This window comes from Trichoderma virens (assembly GCF_000170995.1).
Source record: "Trichoderma virens Gv29-8 chromosome Unknown TRIVIscaffold_92, whole genome shotgun sequence".
Taxonomy (NCBI): Eukaryota; Fungi; Ascomycota; class Sordariomycetes; order Hypocreales; family Hypocreaceae; genus Trichoderma; species Trichoderma virens.
In genome coordinates, this window is record NW_014013657.1 from 50858 (window position 1) to 69673 (window position 18816).

The 18816-nt window shown below is 48.4% G+C and overlaps 5 protein-coding genes across 5 annotated transcripts; 2 read left to right on the top strand and 3 right to left on the bottom strand.

Annotated features, from left to right (window-relative positions):
- Positions 1–148: 148 nt before the first annotated feature.
- Positions 149–985, bottom strand: TRIVIDRAFT_206986 (uncharacterized protein; the record flags this gene model as incomplete). The annotated part of the gene is made up of 1 exon (XM_014093958.1): positions 149–985. One exon carries the CDS (start codon positions 983–985, stop codon positions 149–151), a length of 837 nt encoding a protein of 278 aa, XP_013949433.1.
- A 2134-nt stretch (positions 986–3119) lies between these two features.
- Positions 3120–5380, top strand: TRIVIDRAFT_164426 (uncharacterized protein; the record flags this gene model as incomplete). The annotated part of the gene is made up of 3 exons (XM_014093959.1): positions 3120–3815; positions 4065–4467; positions 4557–5380. Coding segments are annotated over 3 exons (1923 nt in total), but the record flags the coding sequence as incomplete, so codon positions are not given.
- Positions 5381–5398: 18 nt separating this feature from the next.
- Positions 5399–6202, top strand: TRIVIDRAFT_164825 (uncharacterized protein; the record flags this gene model as incomplete). Its single annotated transcript, XM_014093960.1, has 1 exon — positions 5399–6202. One exon carries the CDS (start codon positions 5399–5401, stop codon positions 6200–6202), a length of 804 nt encoding a protein of 267 aa, XP_013949435.1.
- Positions 6203–7351: 1149 nt separating this feature from the next.
- On the bottom strand, positions 7352–9376 carry TRIVIDRAFT_64843 (uncharacterized protein; the record flags this gene model as incomplete). The annotated part of the gene is made up of 1 exon (XM_014093961.1): positions 7352–9376. One exon carries the CDS (start codon positions 9374–9376, stop codon positions 7352–7354), a length of 2025 nt encoding a protein of 674 aa, XP_013949436.1.
- Positions 9377–14596: 5220 nt separating this feature from the next.
- On the bottom strand, positions 14597–16814 carry TRIVIDRAFT_217178 (uncharacterized protein; the record flags this gene model as incomplete). The annotated part of the gene is made up of 1 exon (XM_014093962.1): positions 14597–16814. One exon carries the CDS (start codon positions 16440–16442, stop codon positions 15318–15320), a length of 1125 nt encoding a protein of 374 aa, XP_013949437.1.
- Positions 16815–18816: the final 2002 nt, after the last annotated feature.

Genomic DNA, 18816 nt, shown 5'->3' on the forward strand with positions numbered 1-18816 from the left:
CTCATCAAATGTCCATAGAAAAAATTTGGTAGCAAGCGAAATACGAAATATGTAAGCATATCAAGGTTATTACCGCCAGTCAAACAAGAAGTGCCGTGGTGTGCTTCGTTCCATTTCCGCCGCTAGTACATAGCATGGGAAGGATGTATCATTCATCCTGGAATAGCCAGGCATGTTGCTCATTGTCAGGATTAACATCGGTAACACCTTCTTGAACCCTGGCCACATCATCGATTGTTGCGCTGCTGAATTCAACTTCAATATTTTCTTTTTCCTCTTCGTCGCTGTTACTATCCATGAGCATGGCCGCCTTGTGACGGAAATCATCCAGCCTGAAAGTTATATTTTGACCCCAGCCTTTTGGCTTAATTATTAGCAGTTGATATGCGAAGATGATATCATTGGCTGCGTCAAATTCGCCCAATACACTCGTCTTCGTTTTAATATCGACACTTCCGCTAACAGACATCTGCGGAGCCACATTTTCTGACACTTCGGCAGTGAATCCGTGTCCGGAGGAACCATGGTGGGTTAACCGGAACCCTTTTGCGATTTTTAGGCCCGTCACCATGTAAACTGGGCTTCTAAACAGGCTATCGGCATTCAAAATACTGCGGATTCTTGGGTCGTTGGCTAGTGCTTGGATGTCTTGCATCGAAGGCTCATCTCTAAAGTAAATGGTCTCGAGAGATTTCATTGTAATTTTGACAGTGTCGGTTTTTTGGCGGTTGGGTCCGAGTTTTAGGTTGAGCTGATCAAATAGGCGAGTCCAGATGCTCACATTAATGCTCCGTATTTTGTCAGTCCCAAATGTCCAGTTGTTCTCCGTCGCCGTCTCCGTCTCAGGCAGAGGCTTAGTCGGCCTGGAGATTGCATACTGAGGGCGGAAAGGATCGACAATTATGTTTCCAAGGGCGATCGGACCATTTGGGCGAAAAGTCCAATTCGGCGCCAGCAAGTATGTGGGATCTCGAGTGGAGGGCATCTTTAAATGAATGTATTTGCTTTGGTAATGATCATGAAAATTATTTAGAAAATATGAGAAGATTTCCAAGTTATCCAAAATGCGGGGTGAGTCTGCTGACAACTCTGAAACGCACGCATTGAAACGCTCCGTCGGAATGATGTTCAAGTTGATAAGGTTCTTGATATACGGAGAGAAAATACACGGTGTTATTCGGATCGTCTATGGTGCTGGATGTATTTGCTATGATTTACCAAACTATTCCGACTGTACTGACTGATTTTTCTTCTGCAATCAAGTGCAGGTTGGAGCAAATTTTACTTCCATGGACGTTGAATACTTGGAAACGTAACCTATACTGACGTTTTCTTGTTCTCGGCCTTTTGCTACGGTAGCATCGAAATTCTGTCCCCACCAACGGATTTACCCATCTTACCTATGTATACTACAGCCGGTGCCTTATGAACGATTCAAAACACAAAGGTAGCATTTGTAAATGTGAACTTCATGTTATGATGGCCCCATATCAGACTAGGGCTGTGGAATCCAGCCATTAAAGGACAATTTACACTGGCATCTTCAAACTGGCGGGTGGAATTGTATCTGTTTAACACGGGCGCTGCTTGCTGTAGTAAAAATAACACCACCTCATGGAAGACCAACCAGGATCAGAGCCTCCCGATATGGCTGGCTGAGCATCGCCCATTGAGAAAAACATCTTCAACTACGCAGCTTTCAGTTGGTTCGAAATATTTCTTTTAATCTAAATACACGCATCTGCTACAAAATCACTAGTGCAGCGACAAATGTGGGCATTTATACGGAGTTGCGTGCCACACAATAATACGTTCCATATCCTATCACTGCACAGCAGCATGATCCGTATTAACCAAGTACATCACAATCCCTCAACACTGTTAGTGGCTCTTCAACATCATGTATGTACTAAGGATCATATCTGGGCCGTCTGATAAACGATCATATTCTAGGATCAGGCCACAAGTCAATGCATCTCGACACTCGAAGGCTACAGCATTGCCGCCAATTACATCGCGTGGCCGCCCATTGCCCTGTTGCTTGCATCAGTATCAGATGGCACCACAGTCAAGATTTTGAGTCTAGAAACAAATGAGCGCATATTGATGCTGAAGGGTCATACTGAACGTCAATGAGGTTGTTTAATCTCTTGATGGCATACATCTTGCTCCTTGACGTTTCTTGGAACTTACAACTATCCAGGCAGTACCTAAGCAAGTGTATCTTCAGTTTGATTCATGGCTCTTGCCAATCTTCACTAGGTAGCTGAATTGCCTACCCAAGGAAGGTATAAGCCTATGTGCTCTATGAGTACATGTAAAAATTCGCGAGGTGTCTATTGCGCTGGTAGTTGTGCCGTCTTAGATGCAAAACAAAGCTCCTGCAAACTGAAAGGGTCCTATAATAGCCAGCTCCAGTTTACAGATGCTCAACATGGGGCAGGTGGAATCATACACTCGTGCTTGCACTCCGAGAAACATTTCCAGTGGGATCCAAAACTTTGCTGCTGCGAAAGTTTGTTCTCAGCCAGCAGGGCAACTGTTGTCAAAGATGTCGAGCGTTTACCTCTCCCCCACAGGCACACTGTGTCCCGCATCCGAGTTTCATTCAACGCAAGCGACAAACATTCCTTTAATTATATTATCAAAATAACAATGCCCACTCCCAACATACTCAGAGCGTCCAGCTCATCCAATAGAGGGTCACTCTTGAATCATTCGGCTGACTCTGAAGGAGTAGGCGCAAGCCATCAACCAGAAACGAAGGCCACGCGATCTTCGTCGTTATTACATTGGCATAAGGCATGCGCACTCATCGTCGATGATGGAGTTCTGGGCGGCGAAGAGCTTGGCTTACCAACAGATATCCGCTCCCACCTTACCGTGCGCCACAGCGAAGGCAATGCTTCGTGGCTCGGCTTTGTCATGGAAATCCCCCGAGGGCTGAACAGCGAAGATTATGGCTTTGGGATGTGTTACTCTGGTGAGGAACCTGTGAAATTCGATTGCTTGATTCCCGTCTCCTCTGACGAAAAATTTACACAGTTAATACACTACCGACTGGAAAGCTCGAACCAGCTAGGACTTACAAGCTGGAGGTCAAATTCAGCCTGTTTGGAATGGAGTATTCCGTTGAACCTATTGGATCTGCTCTCCTCGAGTTACTCCATGGAAGAGAAAACCAATTTTCAGTTTTGGAAGTTCATCTCGGAGATAACTCTGATCCGCGGGTCTCTGGATTTGGAATGCCTTTTGCCAACTCAGGCCATCCCAGCGACGCATGGATCAACAGTGGGCAGCCGATTATTGGAAAGCGCACGCTATTGAATATTCTCTCACAGAGAACTTTCCGATTTGTTGTGGAGTCGCCTGCAGATAACGTCCAGGCATCATTTGTCACAGAATGCATGCATCCGCCCTTTAGCTACCCTTACGATACACAGCATCATTGGGATTTGCGCAATTATAAACCGCCCAGCAAGGCGAAGGGCCACACATTTAATAGAGTATGGCAATTCGAGAGCCACAATGATCACGTTGCTGTGATGGCACAGTCTGAAATCCAGGATGCCATTTGGCTACGTAATGCCGCCCAAAAGTTTATCAATTACAAGTTTCGAGCTTACTTTGTGATGGCAACAAGCGACTCTCCGTGGGAAGAGCCTGTTGACTTCTACGCCATTGTGCGATTGACTCCTCTGTTTCTCAAAGAGTATGCTTCTGCCTTGCGCTGCCTTATCAGCGATGAGGTACTGGGCCTGAACATTCATGATAATGACCACGGCAAAAGCGCAGCAAGATGGCCAGCGCGAGTTGTCCATAACCCGATGACCATTGATACACTTGTACGTCATGGTTTGCGAGACGCAGATTGGTCCAGTGATCCGTCAAAAGACTGGGACTTGGTCCTTTCGGTGCGTCGGCCGAAGGAGAGCGATCGTCGCCCCGATTTCAGGGTCAAAACATTTCAAGATCGCCATACGGCCAACTCTGTACTGAAATATAACAACGACGAGGTTAATTTGGTTTCTTTGAAGTTACACGTGTACCTTGCAGAGTATTAGGATAAAACTAACGCAATGGTTCAATTCCATCCTGATGCAAACCCGACAAACCGAGGGGAGGGTGGCGTGGCGTCAGAGAAGAAAACATATGAAGCCCGGAGTTCAGTCTCTTTTGACATCAGATTCAAAATGAGTTTGCACAGAGACCTTGTGCTCGGTAACGGATTCTTCAAAACACTTAGACTGAAAGACTCAGCTAGATCAGGGCCATTATACCTTGAAAAAGAGCCCCAACCAACGACGCAGTCTGAAAGCTCTCGTGCTTTGCCATCAGTAAATCTCCTCCAATTACCTCAACGCCATATCAAGGCCTTGATGGAAGAAGTCCTACCCAGCGATCGAAGGAGATTATGTGCATATCTCAGCAAGGCACCGCTGGGGTTTGGCCTTATTACAGGGGTAAGTCTCTTCGACCCCATCACTTGCGAGATGATGCTTACTATTTGGGATGCAAGGGGCCTGGCTTTGGTAAGACAACAGTCTTATCCGTAGCCACACTTGGCATGTCAATAACTCTTGGGCCGATTTATGCATCTGCCGCTACCGATGTCGCAACCGACAATTTTGCTGAGCATCTCAATCGAATCTCGGAAAGATTCACAAGGCGGCTCAATGAATCCAAAAGGGCGGACGATAGCCCAGCTGGTCGCATTCTTGTTGTCCGTGGCTATTTTGAAGAAGACGAGATAGAAGCCTTTCAGAACCTCCTTGAACATCCACAAATGGGCGATGCGGCAGCCCCTCGCTCGAATTCCTCTTATAGAACACCTTGGAGACTCCAGCTGTCCCTGACATTCTGGCTCCTTGTAGCCCTACGATCGCCTGCGGTTCGCCCCCTTCATTACGAGGATAACGAAGAAATACATTTGCTGCAATCGTATCTTGACCATCGAAAGGAATTCGAGCGGCTTCGTAATGTGGCGGCTGGAGTGATTAGCTTTGAAGAGTACAAGAATGGGCGAATGGTGTCTCCATACGTCATCAAACACCTATTTCGGGGCATCTTGCGACATGCAGACATCTTGTGCACAAATCCAGCCCTTTCCTGTAAAGGCCTATACGCGCCCTGGAAGAAATATGTAGCCAGGGGTATCGCAGTAGACGAGGCAGGTAGTATTAGCCGCCCTGACCTTTACTCTTTGTGGGGCAATACACTTCTGCCGTGTCTTCTTTGTGGTGACGACAAGCAGCTTGCTCCGAGGTTGATGAGTTTTGGCCAGAGAGACTACTTGGGCAACTCCGTCAATAGGCATGAGCATGATGGTAAGCTTTCCGCCCTTCTTTTCTTCCAAGGGAATGGTTGGCCTGTGTTTCGCCTGCGGACTCAGCTCAGGATGGCAACTGGACTGTTTAACATTTGCAATCATGATGTCTATGGAAGCCCTCCAACTTTTGATTACGGTCCCAATTGCAATATCAATTTGGAACAACATGAGTGTGGTCGCGAATTGGAAGCCTATTTGCGGAAAGAATTCCCCGAATTGGCTTCTCCTCCCGCTCACTGCCTTGTGGAAGCGTTTCTGAACTGCAGAGGTTCTAAATGCCATTTCAATGCAGTGACCGGGTCAGGGTGGAATCCGGTTCAATCGAAGCACGCGCTGGACTTTATCTGCGACCTCGTAACAAATACAAAAGTCACTCCCGGCGAGGTGTTCATCATCACACCCTACAGAGCCAGCGTTGAGTATATCGAGCGTCAGAGGAAAGAGCCAGAATATTCGGCAATCTCAGCCATGGCGCCAGCTACAACCATTGATGACTTCCAAGGCCGCCAAGGAGACATTATTATCCTTGTTACGGCGACGACAGCGACATCTATATCAAGCCGTATATTTGATGTACATCATCTAAGCGTCATGCTGAGCCGCCAAATATCTGGTTTGGTCATCTTCGGTGACCTTGAGATCTTAAGCGAGTTTGGTCGACAGAAGAGTAAGGCAACGCAGGCTCAAGCCAATGGTAAATATGTCATTGCAGCCCGCAGAAAAAAAAGCCAAGGTCTGAAGGATGCGTCGTTATTTTGCAATGTGCTGGATACGCTGATGGTACGAAGGCGAGTTGCTACTCTGCCGGTTCCGAAATCTCACAAAAAAATGGTACTTTTACCCCCAACAAGAAGACCAAGGGGCTCCGTCTAATATCTTGTAATGACTTTTTGTCACCTTTTGTTATTACCCATCAATATGGCTATTGGATTGCGGTTCTGACTCTGGAAAATTACTTGGACAAATGACTCAAGCGAGAGACTAACTGGGCAGTCTGAAGCGAGAGAGAAAGTAGCGATGAAGAATTTCCTGTTAAATATAATTTATCTCGGCCCGCAAGCATTTTGTGTCTAACCATTTTCGTTTTCCTCATGACAATATTTGTAGAGCAGTTGCTCAATACGTTTGGCGACTACGTGAAACCAACGGAGTATCACAAATATACACACCATGCGTAGTTATGTGATACGAACAGCTCCAGTCTTCTTTCTGACTATCAAGTGGATAGACTGTTTTGCCGCATGTATCTGGACAACGCGAGACCTATCGAAAGTTCAGTTCTGTAATGTTCAACTTCTCAGCTGTGGTCTTACAAGGCTGGATTCTTTTCTTATCATCCTTTCAAGACCATTCTACCGTTCAAAGATCCCCACACTGTGGTCACCCAATTGCCATTTCCCAAGAATGTCGTCATGTCACAATATCAGCCCAAATTAGTTGAACGATATTACCTTGATTCTTGATTCCAGATCATTTGTCTTTCACCCTTTCTTTGCAACATGGGCAGCTTGGCGCGGCAAGAAACTAATCTCTTCATAGATATCTTATCAAGACAGGCGTTAAGCGCATGGCCCCGTCATCAAGAGGTAATGATTATGAATGAAAGTTCATGCTGGACTAGCGAAAGACCAGTCTAAGTGAAATAATATAGGCCAGGTTCTATATTCAAGACGTGGCGCAAAGAAGAAAAATAACAATCCAATCTCCCCGGGTTGAGGGGTAGTATAAGTATGGGATATCACATGCTGTCGCACATAACACCCTTTCCAAGCTCTTTGATTCGTAGTCGTGTCATTAGCACCTACAATATCCAGCACATTCCATGTCCAAGTATCTGGTAAATGTAAAAATATGCTTCGAGTGATTGTAAATAAACATCACCTTAATCCCCTCCGCATTTGCGTGACGACATTGGAAAAACCCAGTGGGAAAACCAATGCTGAGAGGATAACGACAGTACAGGTTCACTAACCATCCCTTTAAGAACATCTGAAAGCAAACGACCTCATTTGTCATACGCCCTTATTGCAAAAGACGCTCCAGCTTTTGCTCTTCATCGACAGTCAAGACATACTGGTCCCTGTCCTCCAAAAGCTGCCTACCATAATCCTTTTCCCCATCTTTAGCCAGTACCTTTGCATTTACCACACTCCAGTGCGGACCCAACACATCGTCTTCAACGGCAACCCCTAGGGCTTCAATCCCAGAACTAAGATGAGACCCTCCAAATGCCAGAACCAAATGAGCATCAGGTGTAGTGAGCATCTTATGGGCGGCCTTAGCATGAGCACCAGTGCGTGCCCCAGTAATGAACACCGTCGTGCTCCCTTGCACAACGGCCTCGGGTATTGGGCCAACCTCACCAGTTGGAGGCAAAGCCCAGCGCAGGGTAACTATAACCTCGGAAACACCAGAGATTGGAAACAAAGATCCATCACCACCACGCAGCAGGGTCAAGGATTTGGTGACTGACTTCTTAGGTTCAAGATCAGTCAACGGCTCGGCATCCACGCACCCTATAATCGATCTGAAACTGCGCTGTGTTCCACTTGGATCTTTCACCACGCCACAAATGCAAGTGGATTTCAGATCGATTCTCGCTGGGATTTTGACTGCCTTGTCGCTGGTATTAGTGAGTTCGAGCGCCACGCGGACTGGTGCACCCAGTGGAACCTCAGTAAGCAGTGGAGTAACCGTGAGTCTTAGATCGGGTATATCGAGTGATAGGGCACGATCGTCAGGGGCTAGAAGAGGGACAAAATCGTTTGCACTCCCGAATGGGACACCCCCTGGACGGATAAAAATATCTGGCCAGTGACGAAGACGCTTGAGATCGTTATCAGCGAAGGACCATTTGATGTTGTTGGGAAACGGGTTAGCTGCGGTCCCAGCAGCAGCAATCATATCGCTGGTATTCATAAAACCCCGATCGATGGTGTTATGCTGGAGACCAAGAGCATGTCCGAGCTCATGAACTGCTGTACGGAAATGCGGTGCTTTAGCCAGACCAAATCGCATGTTGCCCACAGTCCCCCAATCAGGGTCGATGATCCAGTGTGTCGAGATTCCGAGGCCCTCACGAGGAACGTGATTTGAATCAGTCGCACCAGAATCATACATAATGCCCCGGGGAGTGGAGTCAATAAAGTGAACGGCAAGAATATGATAATGCCACTCATCATCGAGGCTGATCCGTTCGCGGTGATTAATCATGGCATTATTCATTTCGCTATCGGCCCAGCGCTCACCACTTGCCTCTGGGATATTGCGTTCACTGAGGTCGATCTTGAGATCGTATCCCATTGACTCTCCGACAGTCTCCCAGTTATGGCCATTTCCACTATCCACGGGTTGTTCCGATTCTGCTACAGTGTCGATCTCAATCGTGGCTTTGCGAAGGAATTTAGAAAGCCACCCCATCTTCAGATGACCCATGGTAACATTGGTACCATCTTGCTTCAACTCCCCCTCCAAGTAGTCACTGGAGGATGGATAACCCGCTGGTGCTGGCGTCCACGTCATAGTTGCAGTGCAATTAATGGCAGATGTCGCTGGAGGGGACCAAGTCCCAGCACCATTGGAGGTCGGAGTAAATAGAAACATTTGGAATCCAAGTTCAAATGAATTCGCAATTGTTACGTTTTCAAGGATCTTGGTAACGCGGAGGTAGTAGCGATATCTGCTGATGGCTTGGACTGGAATACCATTTGCAGGGTCTGGTGGAGGGAGCAATTGAATAGTATTTCCTGGTCTAGGAAATGGAAATGGGACCTTGAGCGGCCGTTGGTAGAGGTCTCCACTCGCTCTCCGGCCACCAGGAATGGTTTCGACACGCATCGTGCCATCGTAAGCTACCAAAGGGGAGTTAACTGGAGCGTAGTTGAGCATCCAGGCTCCAGTTCTCACGGATTTGGCGCGAGACGGTGTAAGACCAGGAAGAAATGAAAGACCAGGAAGAAATGAAGCAGCAGGCGTATCGCCATCTGACCTTGAGACCTCAACTTGAGTAGGGAATGGAAGAATATCTGGCATAGGTGGGGCAGCCATGGTTGTGGTTGGTTAATGGAGAAGGTGTACTTAGGGAGTATTGCGATGAATGTTTGTAGGAGGAGTAGTTGCAAGTAATTTCTAACGAAACAAGACGAGGTAGAAACGACTTCGGGCCATTACTTATAATAGTGTCGAGTAATATGAATGCGCTAGTGCACATCCCAAACGACTGCAAGATTTCCAAGATGCGAGCGGGTATCACTGCAATCCCATCAAAGGTTTGGCGATCGGATATGCTCGAAAGTGCCACCCCCTCAACATTAGTCTCATCTTCTACCAGACTAATAGCTTTTCTATCTTAGTAGGTGAGGTGTGGTGGGTGAGCTTCGTTGGATAATGGAGGCATCCTTCTCGCAGCTGATAATCCTTTTCATGCTTTGCAATGTGTGTTCCCTTGCGTGTACGACTCAGCCGCATCCAAGTCTAGCATATGAAAGCCACACATAGGATGTTAGAATTTTCACACGAAAAGGAAAATAGAGTTGAATGAAACTATGCATTTAAATGGCTTGTGTTGTATTATATTTGCAGGTATGCAATGATCATTTTTCATGGCTTTCAGCTTTCAGCCACCGAACCCGCGCTATGAGGCTTCCAATGCTCTGTTCACTCAATGTCATATTCGTAAGTGGTTCTCCTTTAATTTCAGCGTTATAATTATTCTCTAATTTATAACGTACCTAGGGTGTTATTCGAAAATTAGCGTGATAGATAAGCTTTGGCATGTGAATAGGTACTGAAGGTGTTTAGAGAAATACCTACCCTTTAGAAAAGCGCGATAGGGGGGAGGCTGTTCATGTTAACACTAACACCCACAAGACATGGAGCAGAAGTGCCCTAGTTACTCCTACCCGCAGCCGGAGCGTAGATCTCGGGAGTTGGCATGTTGAAATTCTCTGGCCGGCTGTCAATTTGCTTTCTTGGCATTTTTCAGCTTAAGATTAAGGTTTAAGTGGTTCAAGCTGCAACTGCCGAAATGTGGCTTGCAGGTCCGTCTTGTTCGGGATTCCCCGTCACTCACGCCCTGCGATCTTCGCATTGAGGTTATACTTTAAAGGGCTGTTTCAATCGATCATGCACTACAGATGTCTATATCACATGGTGCGAATAGGATCAATAGGTACATCTAACACACGGTGAAGTCAGTATTTTGCGAGAGAATGATCAAGCCATGAGACTCTTCCGTATGAGATTTGATGCAACACCCTACTCCACACTCCTTATTATACCTTGTTATTACAAGTTCCCTAGCTGAACAGCCATTTGATTTAAGGTTATTTCTTATATAGACGACTTCTTGATCAGTATGACCTCACATGTCTAGTTGAATATTCAGCGGGCGAAATTTAGAAGATATATGACATGGTTCCATTCCAAATGACGAATCGTGAAATCATCTTTTGTCCTTCTTCTGCTACCACTGTCTGTGCGGCTTCTTGAGCTGATTACCAATTAAATGGTACTGGTCAGTTGGATCCCTCCTCAATATACTAGGGTTGGGGGACTGGAGATCTTGCTTGTACCGGAACGGTTATCCCATTTGGTTAGCAGGGTTAGAGCATCTCGAATGCCCTTGTCACTTGCGGCTGCACAGCCTATCCAACCAGTCGAGGACACGGGGCCAGTTGCATTCGGTCGAGATTCAATATTGAGAATATGATGCGCGGGGTCAAACATAAGTGGAAGCGCTGAACGATTTCGTGTCCTATCTGATTTTGGGGAGTCGATACTGGAAATGTAGTTCAGAAGCGTGCAAACGAGCTCAAGGAACACCTGACTAGCAAACACAGGGCTAACCATCGCGTGAATCCAAAAGAAATATTAAAGAACGAAAGAAAGAAAGAAAAGAAAAGCAGTGGCCTTGACTCTTGTTGGCATGGAACTACTTTAATGGATGTTGAGCGCGGCAATAAGTTTAGGTACCTATCCTTTGTTATCTCTAAGCTTTGAGTCAATATCATGAATGAGGTAGAAGATTTTAGCAGATTAGGAGAGCGTCAGTAAAGAGATTCATTTGCATATTTGCGGAGAGATTTTAAAACTAATCATGACTATAGAGCAAGTTGGTATTGCTCTCGAGAGCCAAGATTGCTACACATTTTCAGTGAAAAAATGAAGATGTATGTGGGACGTGGTCTTGACACGAATATATCGCCAACACGATGATGAACCCAAGATGGCAAGAATACCTGCGCTTATATGTACTTTGCACAACTATCGAGCAGAGAATCAGCCTTTATGGCATCTAAATTACAGACTTATTTACCACAGCTGAAGAGATACAGCCTGGTAGCTATAGTATTTTGACTTCAGACATTCTTGGCATTGTGGAAGTCACTTCGCCAACAACCACCAAGAACTTATAAGGGCCGTCAACCAGCGCGTTGAAGGGGATGGCTGAATCATTAACTCTACCGAAAAGTGGATGCGGTTGCTCCGGATCGTTAGTGCCTTTCATTCTTTCACAGATGCTACTATGCGTGATAAAGAGAGAAATTCCACTGTCCGGTTGACAATGAAAGAAGTGGCTTCTTGAAATTTAGGAGACAGATAAAGAACATTGAGTATATGATGGATAGAAGGAGATCAACACCTGAATAAGAAGAAACCAAAAGATTAATATATTGTCTGTACAACCTAACTAAGAATTGTCTCTTGTTACTTAGAATGTATGTTACATGTATGGACAACAATCTTGCATACCTATTTTGATTACTAATAGTTGTATTCATGATTTGTCGGTGCTGGTATTAAATCAAATGATAGAAAAATGTAAATATGAAGCAGAGATACTGGTATCACTTCGGGCTTGTATTCTGTACAAGGTAATCAGTGGAACCCATAGCTGAATACTATAGAAACGCTCGTCAGATTCTGGGACTTCAACCACATATGATTCGTATACAAGCAAGAGGGCTCGTCACAAGAGAGGCCAGGTATAGGTAGGTATAGTCCACGCAAACAAGTTCCACTATATGGATATTTCTCATGAGAGGAGAGTTTGCTCCTTCCCTAATCCACTTTTACGTTTGATATCATCGAGGCAAAGCAATATGGCCAATAACAAGATTCATAATCTCATAGTCATATCACATCCATGTTGAAAGCTTGAAAGCATCATGAGAACCAAGATTTAGCTCAATACAACCTCCCCAGCCATGAATCCTCCAGGTTGCTACAAATCATCATTTCGACATGAAAACAACATGACTCGCTGCTTCGCATCATGTAGCACACTCGTGACCCGTCCAAGATGCATAAACCGCAACGCTACCTGACAAAACCCATGGCTAGTCTTCAAGACCAAGTTGCCCGACGCTGTCAAACTCGACTCCTTCAGCGGTCAATATGCACGTTCAAGCCACATCCTCCCACTCAGGCCCATATCCGGCCCCCATCACGACAGATAGATACGAGTACAGCAGGCCAAGATTGGGACACACCGCCTCTTTGATGCATTCACACCAAGCCTCTCGGCCGATGCTACTGCCGCCACCACCACCTCACTTTGGTCCATATAACCGGGCATGGCAAAAGCCGGCACATCACCCATCTCGCCATCCATCTCCATACACACACTTTGACTACGTCTGTCTCAGCGGCCATCTTTTTTGTGTGCTTCGGCCATCACCTGCCTACTCCCGTATTGCTGCCCCTTCTTAGACCAAGCCTACTGCTATATTTACATTCACCGTAGACACTATACTAGTCTTTCTTCCTTGACTCACTCACCCAAACTGTCTACCTCCATCTAAGCCCATCCACACTCAACCTCAGCTCGTCGCTCTCCATCCCCGGATTTCACAACGACTAGCCTATCCTTATACAGCTACAGCTCCCCTTGGCCCGACCAAAGCAAGCTGAACAAGACATGTCCTTCCGGTCCATTTTCTCAACCTCTCCGCCCATCCACCCAATCACGCCTCATCTCCGCCCTCCTCCATTCACAATCCGGCCGGGCCTCCACACCGAGTTTCCCGCGTGGTCTCCCGGGTGACATTTTTTGTCGTCCGAAAAACTGGGGGGAGGGCGTGTGCATTTCGTCCAACCCTCCCCTGCGAATATCCCGCTTCTTTGCTTCTCTTACGGCGTCGTCTCGACTACTAACCGTGGCGTGCCTTGCTTCTGGGTGCGGTCCATGTATGTACGAGCAAGTATGTTGCGTCTGTATGTATGTAATCTGGGCAAGGGACGTGCGTTACATGCGACATGTTACATGTTACTTTGTCTCTTGTTTACGGGCCAGGCAAGCCTCCTGTAGGTCCGTGTGAGAGCGAGTGTGAGTGTCAGTGTGAGTGGGCTGGCATGGTGTTTGTTGGGGAAAAGCCGGGCTTGACATTTGGCCTGGACCAGGAACAGAACACATGCTTTTTTGAGAAAGTGAAAAGAAAAAAAACCGAGAATGGTGGGTTAGGTAAAAACTGAGACCTGGCCAAGAAAAAAAAATCTGTTTCATCACGAGAACGGTTTTTAGCCGGTGCCGAACCTGATTTATTGAAGCATTCGCCTCGCCTCGCCCTGAAGCTATCGCGCCCGGGATCGCAACCACACATTTTGTATGGTTGCACTTTCTTTTTCTCTCGTGGTGATATCGCTGTGCCCATTTTCCTTTCTTTTATTTTTCCTTCTTTCATTTATCCCTTGTCTGCCGTCAGCAGCTTCTTCGGCGACATATAATCGCGCATAATGGCTCCAGTCGCCACATAAACCGCTCAGTCGGAAGGCCATAATATGGCAACTTATCCTATAAATTAAAAAAAATTGAATAAACAAAATCCACACAAACGTCAACTCTCTTCCCACAAAAAAGAAAGAAAAGAAAAGAAAACCGTCCTCTCCCGCACCCTGTCCTTCTTCTCATCCCTGCCGCCTTTCCCCTGTCCCATATATGCACCCACTCACACTCATTTCGCCCCTCCAGCCTATCGCATCCCCAGACTCGGTCCACGAAGCCAGGATTCGCACTGGAGTGCCAAAACATGGTGTCTCGCCTCATGTTCCTACTGGCGGCGCAGTCCCGCTTGCTTTGACGTAACTGGCAGCTTGCTCAGCAACTACACATTTATCGATAAGCCCGGGCTTGCATGATGCATTTGGAACTGCATGATGCATATGCAGAGTGCATCCTTCGTCACAAGGGGTGGATGGATGGGAGAATGGGATAGGAGAAATGGGCCGGAGAGGGAGGGTTGCGGTTGTGGCCAGGTGAGCCAGTTTAGCCAGACTAATAATTCTTGTATTTCTCTATGCTAGGAAGAGTAGTGTTGATAGTTGATCACTACGAGAGGATAATGAAAATATCCAAGAAGAAAATCGGGGGCTCCATCACACTGAAAGGACAACTGTGGGTGTCCAAGGCACCGAGAAATGAAAGGCTGCTGATTGCGTCCAGACCACCTTGTTTCTGTCACCATGCAGCCCTTGGCCCGTCAAATGTAGTATGTAAATGAAGGGGTGTGCAGACAAGAAGACGAGCAGGAGGAAAAAGTGCGCAGTTGCATGTTCTCGTATATTTCTCCAAGAAGAAAAAAAAAACTCCACTGATATTCATTACCGGGTATTATATAGGTATCATAAAACTCATAGTATACAAGAAAAAGTTTCCAAAAGGAAATAAAAATCATCGCTTGCTTGTAAAAATAAAAAATCCAAATGCCAAACACATCTGTTCTGTTGCCATTCCAAATCCCTTTTGTTTTTGTAGTTTTGTTTTTTTCCTTTTGAAAAGGTGCTGTCAAAAAGATAGCTTTTTTTTTTCCACCTCCAAATAATACAGGGAATATGCTCAAGTCATGCAAGAAGTAGTTCGTATCAATACAAAGGAAAAGAAGGAGTAAGAGGAAAGGAAAGGATGTGTGTCAATGCAAAGACAGAGACAAAGGAAAAGATATGGCAGAACAGATGATGACGCTAGGAGAAAGATCATGCACAACTCTCTTTACTCCCAGCGATAGCCGCCATCATCGTAGAGCACGCGGTGGCGACGGCCGCTCGATCCGATAGTGGACCGGCGTCGTGGCCGGATGCGCTCAGCCAGACGCTGGCGCTGTGCCTCGTCCTCCTCGCGCTGGTCCTGCTTGCGGGCAATGTCGCGGGCCTTCTCCTCGCGACGCTCCTCCTCGAAGCTCATGCGCCTGACACTATCCGTCAGCTTCTTGACGTTGGCATCGTCATCGCCAACCACGGTAGTCTTGAAGGAGGAGGCGCGAATTGGGGCGGGAGGCATCGGCACGGGTGGGCGCTTGTTGATCTCGGCGTTGGCCTTTGCGATGCGGAGACGAATGCGGCGCTGTCGCTCCTCTTCCTCGTCCCGCTGCTTCTCGGCCCGTCGCTCCTCCCGCTCGCGCCGGCGTCGAATAGTCTCCTCATCATCGGCGCTGCTCCGTCCGTGGCTGTCGCGAGAGCTGGTGGAAGAGTGGCGATCATGCTTGGAAGTACGGGCTGCTGGAGGGACTGCGTCGACTACCTCAACCTGAACGCGAGGTCGCTCAGTCCGCTCAACTCGCTCGACCCGCTCATCTCGAGGAATGCGGCCATCAACAATGATGGGCCGGCGGGAGAAGCTAGAGCCAGAGTCGCGAGGGGAAGAACCGTAGACAGAGGGAGAGGCAGAGGCATTGGGCGAAGCCGGTGCGCTTGGGAAGTTGAAGGCGGTAGGAGGAGTATGTGGGCTGGGCGGAGCTTCAACTAGAACGATGCGCTCGCGCCGTCCATCGCGGCCCATGTCATAGACCTTCTGTCCGTTGATGTAAAGGCTGGCAGAGCGCCGCCGTGAGCTCGAGGTGCTGCGGCGCGATCGGTCGGACTCGTCGCCGGAGCGGTAGTTTGGTGTGCCGGATCGGGGGCTGTAGGTAGGCGTAGGCGGGAACTGGCTGACGAAGGGAGAGCTGGGCGAAGTGCCAAATGCTGCCTCGGAGTGCTGGATGTACTGGTTGGGGTGCTGGAAGACGACGTTGTTGGAGCAGACCTTGCCCTGCCGTGATGCTGAGCACAAGACAGGCTGGAGGGACTCTTTCTTGTGGCCGTCTGAGTAGACGTAGGTGTAGACGTTGGTGGTGCACATTGTGTCTGATTTGCGGCGGCGGATGAAAGTGCGCGTCGTACGCAGTTGTGGTGGTGAGGTAGAGACCAAGAGCCCTTGCGATGGCAAGGCGTTCGAGTTTGCGCCGAAGGTGGTCCTTTTGTGTGTGATCAAGTGGGTTGCGATGACTATTCTTGTTCAAAGACGACTCCGATTATGGAATGTGTTGTTGCTCTTGTTGTTGTTGGTTGGTGTAAGGATGAAAGAGAAGAGGCGACCAAAAGGTGGGTATGAAGAGCCTTTTGTACAAAGTGTTCAATGTCTGTCCTCTTTGATCCTGGTCCGGAATGCAATGCAATACAATGTATAGTACGGAGTAGGTAGTATAAGAACTTGTGGGGTTGCTGTGCGTTTGTTGCCTGGAAATGCTGGATCGAGAACGAGGTGAGGGTGCATCGCAGACTTATAAAGACAAGACGAGGGAGTGCGTGAGAACGGACAAGACCTTGGCCGCTTTTGGCTGTCGTGTCCCTGTTTCACACGCCCCCTCCACCCCCGATGTCCAGCCATATCCAGTCTCGACAGAGTCCTGCACCTGAACCCCTGCCGTCTTTCCGCTTTCTGCCTACTGGCGCCATGGAGAATGGGCGAGGCATGTGAGGCATCTTCCAGAGCGCTAGCGAGTCCAAGGGCCTCTCCGATGACTCCCTTCCTGTTCGTCTCCACGTCCGTTTGTGGATGCGCAGCAGCACCTCCAAGAGGCCAGTCCAATTAGCGGAGCGGCTGAGCGTCCATAGCCACGGGCGGTGGGTTTTTTGGCTTCCCAGTTCCTGAGCGGCCAGCCAGAAGGGGGAAGGGTAGTTGAACGGAATGAATTGATGCTCAGAGCGAGCGATGCGAGTGAGGTCAGAGGTAGATTCTAGTTTACCAGACCAGATGCGCAAAAGTGCATCCAGGCTGCCTCCAATTCTGGCATCCAGATCGATCAGAAGAGGGAGCCAAACGATGCTTTGCTCACGGCCATTGCATTGTCGCAGGCTGCAGAATTTCGAAACGACAGACGCTGAAAATAGCAGCACAGAGGGCCTCCAGAATGAGATTGTGCTGCATCTGCGCTTATTCGAAACGCATGCTGTTGGCCAATCGCAGAGGCCGGCAGCAGCTGAAAATACCATCAAATTGGATTGAGAGATGGCAGAGACTCGCCTTGCGCGGGCGGCTGCTGAAGCTGGCCAAGGAGCATCGCATCAATTCGGCTCCTGCACAAGATTCGATTCTAGCCCTACCTTGAACACCGAAGCCAAGGCCATCCTCACAATTGGCCAACGAAAGACGGCGGTCCAGGCCGAAGATGCAGAACACACTGACGCACGTCTCGGCTCGCGGGTCTCGACGGGGGATTGACTCATTCAGTTCGGTCCAGAAATCGCACTCGTGCAAGGCTAGTACCTTTCGACCTCTAGACCTTTGGACCTGTTGACCTCTAGCAGTAACCTGCCTGCCTGGCAGTAGCTTCGTCGCATCGATTTCGCACAGTAGCATCAGCTTTCGCATTAGCATCAGCAGTAGCGCAGAGTCTTGGTCGTTCTAGCTACTCATGGTTGCACCGTCTCTGCCTGGCATTGGCAGCGCATTAGCAGGGCATCAAAATCACCTGCATCGACAAGCAGAAGCAGCACATCAGCAGCACAGCACAGTAGCTTCGACTCTAGGATCGGCTCGGTGGACGCGGTGCTTCCTGGGGTTGTGGACAGCCACAATCGATTGAAGCTTTCAAGGTTGAGTCCTAGACGGTGGAGAGCGGGACACGCCGGGCAATGGCGTCGGTCCGCATCTAGGCGCTCCCTGTTAGCGCACTCCGCAGAGCGACCACCAGAGCACTAACATCAATGGCCCGCTGCAAGGGCACTGTCGACAGGGCATCATGCCTGTCATGTCATCGCTGTAGATAGTGCTCCGTACTAGACCACTAAAGCCCAGGCTCCTGTTTAACAGCTTTTCAGCCGCCTGGGCTGTGCTGCCTGCTCCCCCCTCCCTCCCTCCCCCAGGACCTGACTGAACCCGCCCAGTTTTTGTGGCCCCTCGCTAAGACCCTGAAGGGCCCTAACTTCCACTGTACTCTAAGTGAGCCACCAGCCACGGCCCAGCGCCACACCTCCAGGAGATTGCCGGCTGTCGGTCACTTTGGCAAACACCAATCCTGTGCAGACTTGTTCACCTTCACTGCCTCACTCATGTGCTAGGAAGAAGGAAGAGGCAACCAGAGGCCGATGGTGATGCCCTGATGCACCGATGGCGACACCCGATCGCGGCATCCCCAATCTCTCCGGATCACAGCCTCGCTGACGTGCAGGCATTTGTCCGAAGAGCCTCATTTTCACCTGTCCCTCCCCCCAACAGACCCAGTAGGCCTCGA